The sequence below is a fragment of the Rattus norvegicus genome, chromosome 8 (genome assembly GCF_021556685.1).
Source record: "Rattus norvegicus strain SHRSP/BbbUtx chromosome 8, alternate assembly SHRSP_T2T, whole genome shotgun sequence".
NCBI classification, from domain to species: domain Eukaryota; kingdom Metazoa; phylum Chordata; class Mammalia; order Rodentia; family Muridae; genus Rattus; species Rattus norvegicus.
In genome coordinates this window covers 52348420-52363483 of record NC_141541.1, presented here as the reverse complement: position 1 = coordinate 52363483, position 15064 = coordinate 52348420, and the positions used below count along the sequence as shown (strand labels likewise).

At 50.0% G+C, this 15064-nt stretch overlaps 1 protein-coding gene across 20 annotated transcripts; it reads left to right on the top strand.

Moving 5' to 3' along the window:
- The first annotated feature begins 3490 nt into the window (after positions 1 to 3490).
- Positions 3491 to 13792, top strand: C2cd2l (C2CD2-like). 20 transcript variants are annotated; one of them, XR_015626416.1, is made up of 15 exons: positions 3491 to 4238; positions 6213 to 6308; positions 6816 to 6935; positions 7109 to 7219; positions 7298 to 7414; positions 7509 to 7620; positions 7732 to 7840; positions 8490 to 8554; positions 8643 to 8770; positions 8862 to 9036; positions 9654 to 9755; positions 9900 to 10033; positions 10120 to 10405; positions 10625 to 11330; positions 12721 to 13792. XR_015626416.1 is itself a non-coding variant. In XM_087560955.1 (15 exons), exons 2-15 carry the CDS (start codon positions 3885 to 3887, stop codon positions 12930 to 12932), a joined length of 2121 nt encoding a protein of 706 aa, XP_087417081.1. In that variant the 5' UTR covers positions 3491 to 3779; positions 3848 to 3884; the 3' UTR covers positions 12933 to 13792.
- Positions 13793 to 15064: the final 1272 nt, after the last annotated feature.

Below are 15064 nucleotides of genomic sequence, written 5' to 3'. Positions count from 1 at the left end.
TAAATGAGTGCTCTATTGGTATGTACACCTGCAGGCCAGAAGAGGGCATCAGACCCCATTACAGATGGTTGTGAGTCACCATGTGGTTGCTGGGAATTGAACTCAGAGTCTCTGGAAGAGCAGACAGTGCTCTCAACCGCCAAGCCATCTCTCCAGCCCACAAGTCCTGCTTCTTAAACTTGACTGATAACAGGAATTCTAGAGAGGTTGAGAAAGACAACCAGACATTTCTGAACAGAGCAGAAATTCCAACTATTACTACAGATAAAGGAAGGAAAGTGTGGGTTCAAGTGATACTGGTTTTCCTCTCTCAAGAGCTAGGTCAAAATGAAAGCTACTGTAAGGTCAAGCTGAAATTTCCAATGAGTAGTAATCATTAACTCAGTTTTATATGGCTCATGGTATTTGTTCCTAATGTTCCCTTTGTAGTAGATGTCTTCTCTGATTTCACTTTTGTTTGTTTGTTTGATTTGAGCCTGGGTCTCTCTATGTAGATTGGTCTTGAACTCAGAATCTCCTGCCTCTGCCTCCAAGGGCATAGTAAGATTATAGGTGCCAGCCACATGCCCTATCTAAAGGGAAGTTAGCCTCTGAGGCTATCTGAGCCTCAGTCACTGAGGTACTAACTTATGGTAGGTTTCTTTGATGCAGCCTTCTCTCTCTCTCTCTCCCTCCCTCACTCCCTCCCTCCCTCTCTCTCTCTCCCTCCCTCTCTCTGCAATGCTGGGGGCAGAACCAAAGGTCTCATGCATATTAGGTCAGGCATCTACCACTGACCTATATCCCAAACCCTATTGTACTATTTTCCATTGAGAGATCTGTATTTACATTTCTTTTTTTCTTTCATTTTTATTAAATTGGGTATTTCTTATTTACATTTTGAATGGTATTCCCTTTCCCAGTTTATTGGATATTTCATGTATTTACATTAAAATCATTTATTTTCATTTTATGTACATTGGTATTGGAGGGTATCAGATTCCCTGAACCTGGAATTACAGACAGTTGTCAGCTGCCATGTGGTAGGGGTATGGTGATACACCCTTTCAATCCCTGCACTTGAGAGGCAGAGGCAGGAGGACCTCTATGAGTTCAAGGGCAGCCTGGTCTACATAGGAACTTCTGAGCCAGCCAGTGAGACCCTGTCCCAGAAAACAAAAACAAGAAGAAACACGACAACTGGCAAATCTCTGTGGTATAAGAAACTCCTAAATGCTGTAGGGAATATAGTGACAAGAGTTTAGTTGCTTCCTTCAAAGACCTCTTCAGCATAATTAAAACACATTCATTGAGCATGAGGGAAGAGAGGTGATTAGGACATCATTTCTATTCTGAGTTTTCTGCTTAGTTAAACAAAGCACTCACATAAACACCCAGCGAAACCATAAAGCAGAAAGAAATAAGTACTCAAAAGTCAAGTAATTGGTAGAAGGGAGACATGGAAACCAGGGAAATCCAGCCAGATCTGGATCAGTACCAAGTATCCAGTCAAAAAGTTGAAGAAACAAACCTAAGATTATAGAGAACTGACTTTTCTTTTCTTTTTTCTTTTTTCTTTTCTTTTTTTTTTTTTTTTTTGACACAAGGTGTTAATGTACAGCTTTAACTGGCTTAGAACTCACTGTGTAGACCAACAAGTAATAGAGATCAGCCTGCCTCTGCCCCCTCCCTGACCAAGCTCTGGAACTAAAGGGATATACAACCATGCTTGGCTTTCTTATAGATCCCAGGCTGACCTTGAATTCACAATCCTTACTTAGCCTCCTTAGGGCTGGGCTTACCGGCGAGCCCTCCCACTCACTACCAGAGAACAGAGTTCTTCAGAGATCTAAATGTTCCTGAGAAGGATTCTTGGTAGAGAAGAACCTTGCATTTCCTCAATTGCTTGCATTACTCGGTTCCTTGAACATGGTTCTTCTCCCCCCGTTGACTCCTTTCTCCTAGGTTATATCCCAGAGTTCTCTCCTTCTTTGGTTCCATGTTTTCTGCTCCTAGATTAAAGATGGAGACTCTAGGGATCTCCATTAGTTTTGGAGCTCGCTGTGTACTGTTACAGTCACAGCAATGTTGCCTCACCATCTCATCTCTGTCTATCACCCCTTGCAGTAAAATCAGGCTACCTCAGGCTGCAGAACCTTTCCTCTTCTAGGTCAGACAGCTCTGTTGCTGACGGCCATTTTTTTTCTTTTTTTTTTTTTCTTTTTTCTTTTTTTCGGAGTTGGGGACCGAACCCAGGGCCTTGTGCTCACTAGGCAAGCGCTCTACCGCTGAGCTAAATCCCCAACCCACGGCCATTTTTTTTAACCTACCTCTAAAACCCTAGACCTTGTAAAGTCTAATGTTTACTTTCATAGGCTTGTTCCTTAGAGAAATGGATTTGAACGATATTTAACATCTTTCTCATCCTATCTCGTGTGTAGAAGAAATTGTGTCAGAGACCTCATCATATGTCTCTAGGGAAATAGAATTCCACCTAATCTTTTTTATAGATACCTTCCCCTGTCCTCAAGAACCAAAGATGAGCTCCAATCATATAAGGATCTACAGGAAAGGGTACATCCAGAGCTTGTCCGTTGTGCGGTCTTCCTAGAACACCATTTCTTTGGAGTTGGCTGGGACATCGCACATTTGGTTTGTGGGGTGGGGCTTGCTTGTGATAAGGTCTAACCCAGGTTGGTTTCAAACTCCTTGGCAAAGGGTTCATCCTGTTTCAGCCTCCTAAGCAGCCAGGACTACAGTCAGGTGGCACTACACGGGATGCCACATATTTGGATGAGAGTCTTTTGACCCAATCTATTGATAGTCCAGTGCTACAATGCCAGCTCCCTTTTCATTACCATCCTTTCTACACGTGCTCCACAGGCAGGAGCTGTTACTATGGAAATGTATTATTTTTAAAAACAGACTCAGCCTAGGGCTTGGGAAATATCTCGAGAACAAACCCACGCAAGCAAGGAGGTTAATAGGGGGGGTTCCTGAATCCTAGCTCCAGGGGGAAGGAGGATGATGATAGTGTTCTAGTCTCAACCTTTACCAGGTTTGCCTTCATTTTTCTCGCCGTTGATATTAACTGGATTTTGGCAAGCACCTCTATCTGGGAGGGATATCTTACCCACTCCTTACCATGCGCCTAGCCTCATGCAAGGAGCTGCTGAGCCAGGAGGTGTTGAGAGTGAGTGGTGATTTCCACAGGGACTAACTCACTTTTAACCTGCAGGCGTCCAACCATAGCAATTTAAGAAACGCAGGGGAAAACGGGCGGTATCTCAGTTAAGTGAAGTTCCCTTGCCTGGTACTGAAGGGGTGCACAGGGGTTTCAGGACCGGGCGGTACAGTTAAAGACTCCGCCTATTCTCATCCCGGAATCCTCTACGTGTGCAGCTCAACCCTCCCCCACTTCACCCTCCTCTAGCTCTGAGCGGCGAGTTAGCTCGGCCCCGCCCGGTGAGGGCGCGGCTCCTTTAAGGGCGGGTGGGGGCGGGGCGCCGGCGGTGTTGTCAGTGTCAGTTCTGCGCACGCAGCCCTCCCGGAGCCGGTGCCGGCCCGCGAGCCCCGGTGTCTCCGCAGACTGGTCTCTGCCGGTGTCCGGCGGGGGCCCAAGCCGTGGGAGGAGTCGGGTGCTAGCTGGAGTCTAGCTGGGGTCACAACGCCGGTGTCAGGGACCCGGATCTCCGGCTACGGAGACAGAGCCCGAGCGTCGCGACCCCGGAGAACCTCTTCTCTATCGGTGGCACCGACTGGTCCTAGGATCTCGGCGGCGCCGGAGAGTCCCGGAGCCTGCGCTCTCAGCCCCGGGGGAGCTCGCCCACGCCCCACGGTCCATCCGGGCCATGCTCCCCCGGGGCAGCGGCTGAGCCCGAGCCGGGACCAGAGCCCGCGGGAGCATGGATCCAGACTGGGGGCAGCGGGATGTGGGCTGGGCGGCCCTGCTGGTCCTCTTCGCCGCCTCGCTGCTCACGGTATTGGGCTGGTTGCTGCAGTATGCCCGGGGTTTGTGGCTGTCGCGAGCCGGTGGGGGCCGAGACTCTCGACCCGCTTCAGCTGCCGAGCCCGGGGGTTCATTGCGCGAGCTGGGTGTGTGGCGTTCGCTGCTGCGTTTGCGGGCGACCCGGAGCAGCGCCCCCGAGGAAGCCGGCGTACGGGGCCTCCTGGCTTCGCTCTTTGCCTTCAAGTCTTTCCGGGAGAACTGGCAACGGGCTTGGGTGCGAGCCTTGAATGAGCAGGCCTGCAGGGACGGGGTGAGTTGCACTTAGCCCCTGTGTCGTCCCTTCTGCTTTGCCTTCTAGGGAAGAGCTTGCTCATGTTAGGAGGGCTGGATTAGGGCTGGGGATCAACCGGAGAGCCCCACAGCTTTCTCTTTCAGAGCAGAGAAGAGCGTGCAGGTTAGACTGGGGCTTGTAAAGAAGTCCAGTTATGTACCAGATTTTCTATTTTTATGGACAGGGTACTCTGATTCTAAACCCAGCACAAGTTACTGTTCTCATAGCAACGCTAATCCGTGTGCCTAAGGGCACTTCCGCCTAGACTGGGCTGGTTGGGCCAAGGGAGACAGGTGCACCTGCAGAAGGAATTTGCCTGGTCCTCATGCCACCACACCCAGTTAAGATTTCAGGCTCCCAAACCCTGGTGGTCAGGTAGAGCCCCTAAGGTAACTGAATCATCCCTCCATATTCCAATAATTTCAGTACCACAGTCCTCCAGACCGGCCTGCAGTCTAGTGTTGAAGGGAAAGTTGTTCAGTTAAAGGGCATATTTATTGATAGCCTGCATCTTTTCTAATGAATGAACTTGGGCTGCCCCTTAAGGGTCGGTCAGAGACCAGCTGAGTCTACCTCCACCCATTGCACTATGGGCATCTGGGCTCCCAGGAAGTGGGCAGGAAACAAGAGTCATGAGACCGAGGTTGGTTGGAAGGCAGGTCCCTTTTCTGGACCATTTCTCTTCCTGGCCCTCAGTCTGTCAGCTCCTTGCGCTGAGGTCTTTCTCTGATTCCAGCCATAAGAGCTTAGAGGCTTTTGCCCTATTAATCCAGATGCTTGGAAACTGAAGTGGCCCCAAGAAGTTCTCCTGTTTCCTCTTCCCAGCTGGTCAGCTGGAAGCCAGATGACATCTGTCAGTTTATACATTGAACCTACTCCTCAAACTTGGCTCTCCCTGTACCTTGTCCCTGGGTCAGAGGCAACTCCCTGGGACAGCTGACTCAGCTGGACATTGGCCTCTCTTGCAGGGGTGGGGGGGAGAGAGAGAGACAGAGAGAGAGAGAGAGAGAGAGAGAGAGAGAGAGAGAGAGAGAGAGAGAGAGAGAGATTGAGATTCATCTTTCCAATTGGCATGACTTTTGAAGAAGACAACTACTACGGCAGGGAAGTTGTCTTCCCCTAGTTTGCTAGGGAAAGTGAATGCACTCTTTGAAGTTTGTTTCTCTATGTCAAGCCTAAAGGACATATTGCCAGCACAGGCTGTGCCCCCTCCTCAGTTCTTCTATCCTGCTTTCCACTGCTGTAGAAGAATTAGGGAGGGGCTCTTTTGAGAGCTAAGCTAATCGGCTTTCTGCTCCCTAATACTCCTGCTGTTCACTGGAAGGAGTTGTCTAGGCCTGGGACCCCTGAGCCCTCTCTCTGAGCTTGCTTCTTCTGATGAAGTTCCCCGGAGAAGGAATAAGTTAGTCTTTATTTCTAAGAACTTAGGCAGAATGATAGGGCACCTCTGACCATTCACGTCCTGTTTATTTGGGAAAAGTCTTAGCCCTATTTATCTTACTTTATAGCAAATGACACAGCCAGTTCACCCTCAGCCTTGCCCAGCTGCAGATAGCAGTGAACATGTCATTTTTGTTGTTGTTGTCATTGTTGTTGTCATTTACTTTTATTTGTGATAAGAATAAATGGTTAAGGGGAGGGGGTGAAGAGAGAAGCAGGGAGAGCAGAGTTATTCCTGGATTTGAAGAGTTATCCAAGGTTCAAGGCAAGCTGGCCTCCAAGGTATTCTAGCTTCCAGGTTCTCAGCAACCCCTAGAAGCTGCAGATCCATGGAGATAGTGGGGCTGGAGGGAAAACCTTCTGTTCTAAAGTGTTGAAACTAGGAGGGGCCAGAGGACAGCCTGTAGCTGAGGCCTCTGCAGTGCTAGAATCCAGTCAGCAATTGGGTAGACCAGCCCTGCAGGGGACAGCTCCAGAGACTTGATCTTGTGCCCGCCCACATTACTTCCTCAGAGCTCCATCCAAATCGCCTTTGAGGAGATACCCCAACTCCCACCAAGAGCCAGCATTAGTCATGTGACCTGCGTTGACCAATCAGAGCGTACCATGGTAAGGGTCTGGTGGGCACTACCAGATGGGGTAGGAGGGGCTGACCCTGACCCTAAGGTTTCCCTTAGTTGAAGGGTTCTTAATTTGGAGTTTCTGTGTGCCTTAAGGACCTAAGGATTTGTTTCAGGAGGTCTGAGAATCTCACTGACGTGACAGGCAAAGTGTGCGTGTATGCGTGTGTGCATTTTTCTAGAGAGAGAAGGGTTTTGTTTTGAGACAGGGTTTCTCTGTGTAGTCCTGCCTATCCTAGAACTCCCTTTGTAGACCAGGCTAGCCTCAAATTCAGAAATCTGCCTGCCTCAGCCTCTGGAGTACTGGGATTAAAGGCACGAGCCACCACCACCTGGCTGAGTGTTTTGCTTTTGTCTAATTCATTGAGAAGCTTAGGGCCCTCAAAAGGACCTCCCAAGGACAACAGAAGTGGGGAAGGGTCTACTGAACCATTGTAGCACAGGGCAGAGCAAGGTGGGTGTCCTCCTCGATGGCTGGCACATCTCCCTGTTTCAGGTGCTGCACTGCCAGCTGGCTGCTGAGGAGGTGCGCTTCCCCATCTCCGTGACCCAGCAGTCCCCCGCTGCCGTCTCCATGGAGACCTACCACGTCACTCTGACACTGCCACCAACACAGGTGGAGGGAAACGTGGGGAACTGATTTGGGCAGAGGGCAGTTGAGTTGGCCCAGCATTCTCTTTCTAGTTCCTCTGTGCCATGGAACTTGGGAAGGAAGGGTCCTGAGGTGTTAGCAGGGGGGCCTGGGAAGAATGGGGTAGGTCACACTAATCCTTCTGTTCTTGTCTCTAGTTGGAAGTCAGCCTTGAGGAAATCCCTGATGAGGGGCTGCTGGTGTCCTGGGCCTTCACGGACCGCCCAGATCTCAGCCTGAAGGTGCTTCCCAAGTCTCAGACTAGGGAGGTAAGAAGGGGGCAGCAGGGGAGAGACTGAACCAGCAATGGAGCAGGGCAGAGGCTCCACCTCTTCTCCTCTCTGCAGAGAGATGAGGAACAACCAGAGCTTTCAACAGTTGAGGAACTGATCAAGGACGCTATCGTCAGCACTCAGCCCGCCATGATGGTCAACCTCAGGGCCTGCTCTGCCCCAGGAGGCCTGGTGAGTGCACACCCAAAGGGAAAGGTCTGCATGTAGCCCATCTCCAGAATACTATATGAGGATTATTTCTCTTTTTCCCTCCTTCTGCTCTTAGGTACCCAGTGAGAAGCCACCCACGATGTCCCAGGCCCAGCCATCCATCCCCAGACCTACCCGACTATTCTTACGGCAGCTTCGAGCATCTCACCTGGGAAGTGAGCTAGGAGGTGAGAATTTCATTGCTCTTGCCCTTCCCCTCTACCCAGGACATAGCTTCTTTGTTCCCTGGACTTGTGTCCCTTCCGTCCAAGCATCCTCTAAGTTCTGTTTCCTTACAGGTACTGAGGAACTGTGCTGTGCTGCTGAGCTTGACAACCCCATGCAACAGAAGTGGACCAAACCCACAAGGGCTGGCTCTGAGGTGGAATGGGCAGAGGATTTAGCTCTGTAAGTCACATTCTGTCCCCATGGGCAGTCAGGATGAAGAAACCTTTCCAGGCTAGTCTTGGCGTGAGTTAGCCAGCCCTGCTTTCGGTAGCCTGTGGTGTGGACCTCCACTGTATGCTAGGCCCTGGGGACATAGACAAGGAATACATACAGCCCTACCTCCTGGTGGATCACAGGCCTGAGGCAGAGACAGATGTACCTAGGGAAGACGGGACAGATTTGCCAGTTGAGATTCATGCACAGCATGCCATGGGGGTGCTTTGGGAGAGGAGATGAATTCTCATAATGGAATAAAGATCTGATGACTCTTCATGGGAGAAGTCTATTTAAACCACACCTTCAAGCAAGAGTAGCATTGCAACAGAATGTGAGAATCTTCTTGACAGTGAGAAATGCTTGAAAAAAAAACAAAAAAAAAAACAGGATGGCAGCTTCAACCTGAGATATACGTCTGACAGTGGAAGAATGTTAGGGATGTGCATACCTGGTTAAGGAAAGTAATTTCCTCTCATGGTTTGGTTCATAATCCCAGGAAGGTGGACAAGTCAGAGTCCTGGTGCTATCGTATAACCCACATCTCTTTGACTGACGTGGGGGCTCAGTGTTCTATGCTCCTTACCTGACCTATCCGTCCTCTTTTGACCTTCAGGGATCTGGGTCCCCAGAGCCGGGAGCTGACCCTCAAAGTGCTCAGGAGCAGCAGTTGTGGAGATGGTGAGCAGGGGACAGAAGGACACTTTGGAGTGGGTGCTGAACAGGTCCTGCTCCTGGGCCTGCCTCACAGTATCACTCTTGCCTCTAGCTGAACTCCTTGGCCAAGCCACACTGCCTGTGGGCTCACCTTCCAAACCACTGTCACGGAGGCAAGTGTGTCCACTGACTCCAGGGCCCGGGAAATCCCTGAGCCCAGCGGCCATCGTGACAGTGGAGGTGAGAAGGCAACCGCTTTGGGGAGATGGATGGACCTAAACTGGGAAGTCTCTGAGATCCTGACCCTCGTTCTCTCCTCACTGTTTGGCAGCTACACTATGAGCAGGGCTCTCCTCGGAATCTGGGCACGCCCACCTCTTCCACCCCTCGCCCCAGCATCACACCCACCAAGAAGATTGAGTTGGACCGGACCATCATGCCTGATGGCACAATCGTCACCACTGTTACTACTGTGCAGTCCCGCCCCCGTGTAGATGGCAAACTAGGTAAAAGGGAGTAGCTCTTGTCAAGACCTCAGAGTAGAACCCATCGCCTGATAGGGGAGGGGAGGAAAGCCTTAATGCCAGCACGTCTCCCTGATGTCCTGTTCTGATGCATATGTGTCATCCTCATCCTTGTCTCTCACACTTCTTTGCACCTCACCATTCCTCCAACCGTCCTCTCTCCGTCCAGCCCTTTGGAATCTTCTATCCTCTCCTCCTGCCCTAAATTGCTTTCTGTCTTTCCATGGGTCTCTTTCCTTCTTTGACTCTAACCCCGGCTGGCTAATTGTCCCACCCTGCAGTGGCCCCTGCTTCTTCTAGCAAACCCAGTGTCTTTTGTGGCCTTACGTCACTCGTTCCATCTTTGGGGACCCCATGGCAGTTTGTCTATCTCCAGGGTCCCCTAAACATTCTCCATTCACATTTGCTATCTCCCTAGACCCTCCAGTGGGCCCCATGGCACTTCCCCATGCTGTCGTCTTTTTAATCACCCTTGTGATTAATCCCCCTTAATCATCTTTGCCCTCTGAGTCAACCGAAGTCTGCATCTCGATAGAGACAGTAGGGGTGGGGCCATTCCAAAGCACCTCCCAGCTCACTCCCCCTCCCCCACCCAGCAGACTCCCCCTCCCGCTCCCCGTCCAAGGTGGAGGTGACTGAGAAGATGACAACTGTGCTGAGTGAGAGCAGCGGCCCCAGCAATGCCTCCCACAGTAGCAGCCGTGAGTGGGGAAGGGGAATGAGTGCGCATTGGTGGCTCTAAGGTCCCTGTAGTCAAGAACTACTTTGGGTGGTGCAAGAGGGGTTCGAACCCAAGAAGGAGCCAGGTGGAAGTGAAGCCACGGATCCTCTGTATCCCCCAGCAGGGGAGAGCCACCTTTCCAATGGCTTGGATCCAGTAGCAGAGACAGCAATCCGCCAGCTGACGGAGCCCAGTGGGCGGGCAGCCAAGAAGACACCCACCAAGCGCAGCACGCTCATCATCTCTGGTGTTTCCAAGGTAACAGAGCTCTGGGGAGAGAGCTAAAATGGGGAGAAGGCCCTCATGGGTCATTCTTGCCCATTAAAACCTGTCCCTCCTGGCAGGTGCCCATCGCTCAGGACGAGTTGGCACTCTCCTTGGGTTATGCAGCATCTCTGGAAGCCTCAATGCAAGATGATGCAGGAGCCAGTGGTGGTCCTTCATCACCTCCCTCAGACCCCTCAGCCACATCCCCAGGACCCGTTGATGCTCTCTCCAGTCCCACAAGTGTCCAGGAAGCAGACGAGACAACACGTTCAGACATTTCTGAGAGGCCGTCGGTGGATGATGTTGAGTCAGAAACAGGGTCTACTGGTGCCCTGGAGACCCGAAGCCTCAAGGATCACAAAGGTGGGGAACAACAGACAAGTCATCCCAATTACTGCTTTTTGAGGAGGCAGGGCTGAGACAGAGTCTGACCTGGAATGTAATGTATAGCCCAAGCTAGCCTCAAATTTATAATCTTCTGCCTCAGTTTCCCTAGTGCTAAATTCTAGGCATGGGCCTCCTCCATACTCAGCAGTTTACTGCTTTTTTTTTTGTACTGTATTGTAACTTTATTCCTACCAGACAACTCCAGTCCAGCAAACTCCAGTAGATGGGGGAGAGTTGGTGCTTCAGTTCCAAGCTTGGACAACAAACTGGAGTGACAGCAAGGGGAGTCAACATATTTCCCTTTCTTCCTGAGCTAAACGGCTTGCTTGCTTTCACTGTTTTTGTTGTTTGAAGATATCTCATGTAGTCCAGGCTGGCTCAAACCTGCTATATACATCTAGAGTTGGCTGTAAATGTCTGATCATCAAGCCTTCACTACCCAATTGTAAGGATTATAGACACGCAACAACATTTTAAAAATGATTACACTTATTTATTTGTGTGTGTGTGTACTTGTGTACGTGTGTACGTGGGTACGTGTGTACGTGTACGTGTACGTACATGTACCAGCCACAGCACACAACCAGAAAACAATTTGTAGGAGTTGTTTTTCCTTCCACCATGTGGGTCCCAGGGACTGAACTGAAATTGTCACATTTGGCAGCAAACCCTTTTTACCTGTTGAGATATCTTTTTTTTTTTTTTTTAAGATTTATTTATTTATTTATTTTATGTATGTGAGGACATTATGCTTTCTTCAGACACACCAGAAGAGGGCATCGGATTCCATTACAGGTGGTTGTGGACCACCTTGTGGTTGCTGGGAATTGAACTCAGGACCTCTGGCAGAGCCCACCTCTCCAGCCCCCTGTTGAGACATCTTTAACAATCTTTCTAAATTGTGCGTGAGTCTTTTGTCTACATGTACGTCACATGTGTGCCTGGTGCCAAGGAGGTGGGAAGAGATTGTTGGAGCCCTTTGAACTTGAGTTATAGACATTTTTGAGCTGCCATGTGAATGCTGGGAATCAAACCGTGATCCTCTGGATGAGCAGCAAGTGCTCTTAACCACCGAGCCATCTCCCCCAGCCTCCTGCTGAGTTATGTCCTAACTCTTGCTAAGGTTTTGATTTTTTGGTTTGGAGACAGGGTTTCACACTATACCCAAAGTTAGCTTAGAACTCACTGTTTTCCCCCCCTCTTCTACTCTGTACCCCCAGTTGCATGGATACAAGAAATTGTATTCCATGCCAATCTTAACATTTTACCCTGAGCTTGGCAGGGTGGTGCATGTCTTTCATCCCAGCACTCAGGAGGCAGAGACATGTAGATCTGTGAGTTCAAAGCCAGCCTGGGGAAAGCCAGTTTCAAAAAAGCAGAGATAAAAAGAGAAAAGATTGTTCCTTTGAGCCGAGTGGCAATACCTGAATTCCCAGCACTTGGGAGGCTGAGGCCGGATTTCGAGAAGGCGAGTTTACAGGTCACATTGAGACTGTCAAAGAAGGAAAGTGGGAAGGAAGGGAGAAAGCTTGTCATTCCCCCTCTGGCTGTGACTCAGGTCGCAAACAGCTTTTCCAACTTCAAAGACTTTGCTGCCTTCCATCTTACCCACTGACTGATGACCCTGTCAGCTGTAGTCTATTTATGATTTAAAAGCTGGTGTTGTAGTGCACACTCTAATCTCAGTACTTGAGAGTCTGCTGCAAGAGGATAGCTGTGAGTTTAAGTTCAGCTTGGGTTATGAGTTCAAGACCAGCCCTGGCTATGAATCCAGATTCTGCCTCAAACAGAACTAACAGAACAGAATCTCCATCTGTGGCTTGCAGCACTTGAGATAATCCTGCTGTGTGAGCACCTTTCTCTCTCTATTCCCCGGAATTCCCGTCTTTGAGGTTTCCAGACTCCCCACTGCTCACACCCTGGAATGTAGTATGTTAACCCACCTTTCCTTGTAAGATTTATAGGCTTTAGAGAACACCCTCTGTGTAGCCTTTGTCTTCCCCCTGAAAGGAGGCACAGTCGCTGAGAGTCCTCTGGGAGCAGTCCAACCCTTGCTGTTCCTCCAGGGGATGTGGTCAGAGGTGCACAGATCCCTCCCCTAGGACCGTGTTCCTTCCTCAGGATGGGTGAAGCTCGCGTGCGCTTTCCACCGCCTTTCCTGAGAAAGGCAGGCATTAGGCAAGACACAGTTTCCAGTCTTCATCTTTTGTACTAACCTCCTAAGTCTTTTCTCCACCCTCACCCCAGTCCTCTGCCCCTCCGTCCACCTCAGTTTCCCTTCTTCCCTACAGTGAGTTTCCTGCGAAGTGGCACTAAGCTCATCTTCCGCCGGCGGCCCCGACAGAAGGAAGCGGGTCTGAGCCAGTCGCACGATGACCTGTCCAACACAACAGCCACACCTAGTGTCCGGAAGAAGGCTGGCAGCTTTTCCCGTCGCCTTATCAAGCGTTTTTCCTTCAAGTCCAAACCCAAGGCCAATGGCAACCCTAGCCCCCAGCTCTGAGAGCTCCTGAACTAGGAGAGGGCAAGAGTTCTCTTAGTTTGTCCCCCACATCCCCTTCTGTACCCCTTCTTGGATCCCCAGTGCTGGGACCAGGAAAGCCCTTGGGTTATAGGAAACCCCAGCACTCTGGGCTGTGGGGTTAGCGGGAAGGGTGTCTCACATGGGAAGCATTTGAGAGGCAACAGTTGTTGCTGTGGACATAGGAGAGTTTGGCAGCTGAGAGTAAAGGGCAGGCTCTGTCTCTCTTGTGTGGACATTCTTCAGAAGCCTCTGCAGTCTGCTGGTACTGCCCCCAGAGGGGAGTCCAGAGCACTCTCTTCAGCAGATCCTTCTCCCTTATTTATTCTCTTTTCTATTTATATATGTGGTCTAGAGCCCTTGGCAAACAGATGATAGAGGGCATCTCTCCCAGGTGACCCTTTTCTGTCCCAGGAGGGTAAGGCAATTCCCAGGACAGGTTTCTACACCTCCCTTGGGAGTCCTCTTTTAGACCAGCACCGATGTCTGTCTGCCTTCAGAAGACATTGGCAGATCATAGGAAGCCGGCCTAGTGCCCGGGATGGGGGGCAGGCACTCCCCACCTCCCTACCTCCCACACGCACCTTGTCTCTCCTTCCCCTTTATTACCATTTTGTACTTGATACCTTCTCCATGAGCAGTGGCGCAGTTGGAAGGAAGGAGCCAGGAAGCTGGGAGCAAGCCTTCTTTCCCTAGAGAGATGGCTTTAGGAGCTTTAGACAGTATGGTCATAAAGCAAGGTTGCACCTCTATATGTTGGGAGATGATGATGATGATGTCCATTGCTGTGTGATGGCTTGGAATTTAATTTATTTAATTAAAATCAAATTGGAATTTACAAACGGGAATGGCTGTTTATCTTCTGAAAAGCAAACAGGCCCAGAGGCTGTGGTGTTGATAGAGTGGGCAGCTCACTGACTGTGACCCAGGTCAGTCAGGTGGGACAGATGTCCTTGAACACAAGGACACATGTAGAGAGGTTTGAGTGATGACACTCTGTAAAGTCAAGTTGCTGCAAAAAAGCCAATCATCACTTCTCTTCACTCCTCTCCCAAAGGCTGTTCTTTTCTAGGCCGGAACGCCATTCAGAATGTGGACTCTGAGGCTGCCCTGTTCTGATCTGAGACCCAGCTCCGCTGACTAGTTGGTTACCTTTGTGACATGGGCACATACAGAAGCTCAGTTATTTTTGTTTTTAATCCAGAGCCTCACCTATGTTGTCCTAGCTGGCTTGGAACTCCTTAAGTAGACCAGGCTGGCCTTGAACTTAGAGATTTCCCTGCTTCTCCCGCCAGAGTGCTTGGACACCACACCTGGCAGTGAGGAACCTGGCTGTTACTTGTCTTGAGGTTTTGGTTTGTTTGTTTGTTTGTTTGTTTGTTTGTTTTTCCTGTAAAATGGGGACCAGGGGTTGGGGACATAGCTCCAAGGTAGAGCACTGCCCTAGCATACTCAAGGCCCTGGGTTTTGTCTCTAGCAATATTTAATAGAAAGGATGGAGCCAGGTGTGGTGACTGACACAATCCTCTGGGACTCAGAAGCAGAAGGGTCTCTGTGAGTTCCAGGCTAGTCAGGACTATAGTGAGACCCTGTCCAAAACAATCAAACAGACGTGCTATTCCTAGTATAGGTGAGTTTTAGGTACCACAGGTATGTTTGTTTTCCTGTTCTTTGGGATACCACACAGGATCGAACCAGGTAGGCTGCCATAGGAGGTTAGGCAGAAGGCAAGACCAGTAGGCAGGAAACTACTAGGTCTGTCACATATATCTCTATCTGGCCCAAGCTGCTACTTCTTTCTGGACCCCAGTTTCTTCACTTCTAAAATGAAAATGGCGGGGTTGGGGATTTAGCTCAATGGTAGAGCGCTTGCCTAGGAAGCGCAAGGCCCTGGGTTCGGTCCCCAGCTCCGAAAAAAAAAAAAATGAAAATGGCTTGGGATAGTCAGGTCATGTCTGAACTCCAGCCTTGAAGTATAATTTACTTGGACTTAGCTTGCGAATAGACAGCATGTTGTTGTTGTTGTTGTTGTTGTTGTTGTTGTTGTTTTCTGATATAGAGTCTTGCTGTGGGGCTGAAGAAATGGTTCAGTGGTTAAGAGCACTGACTGCTTT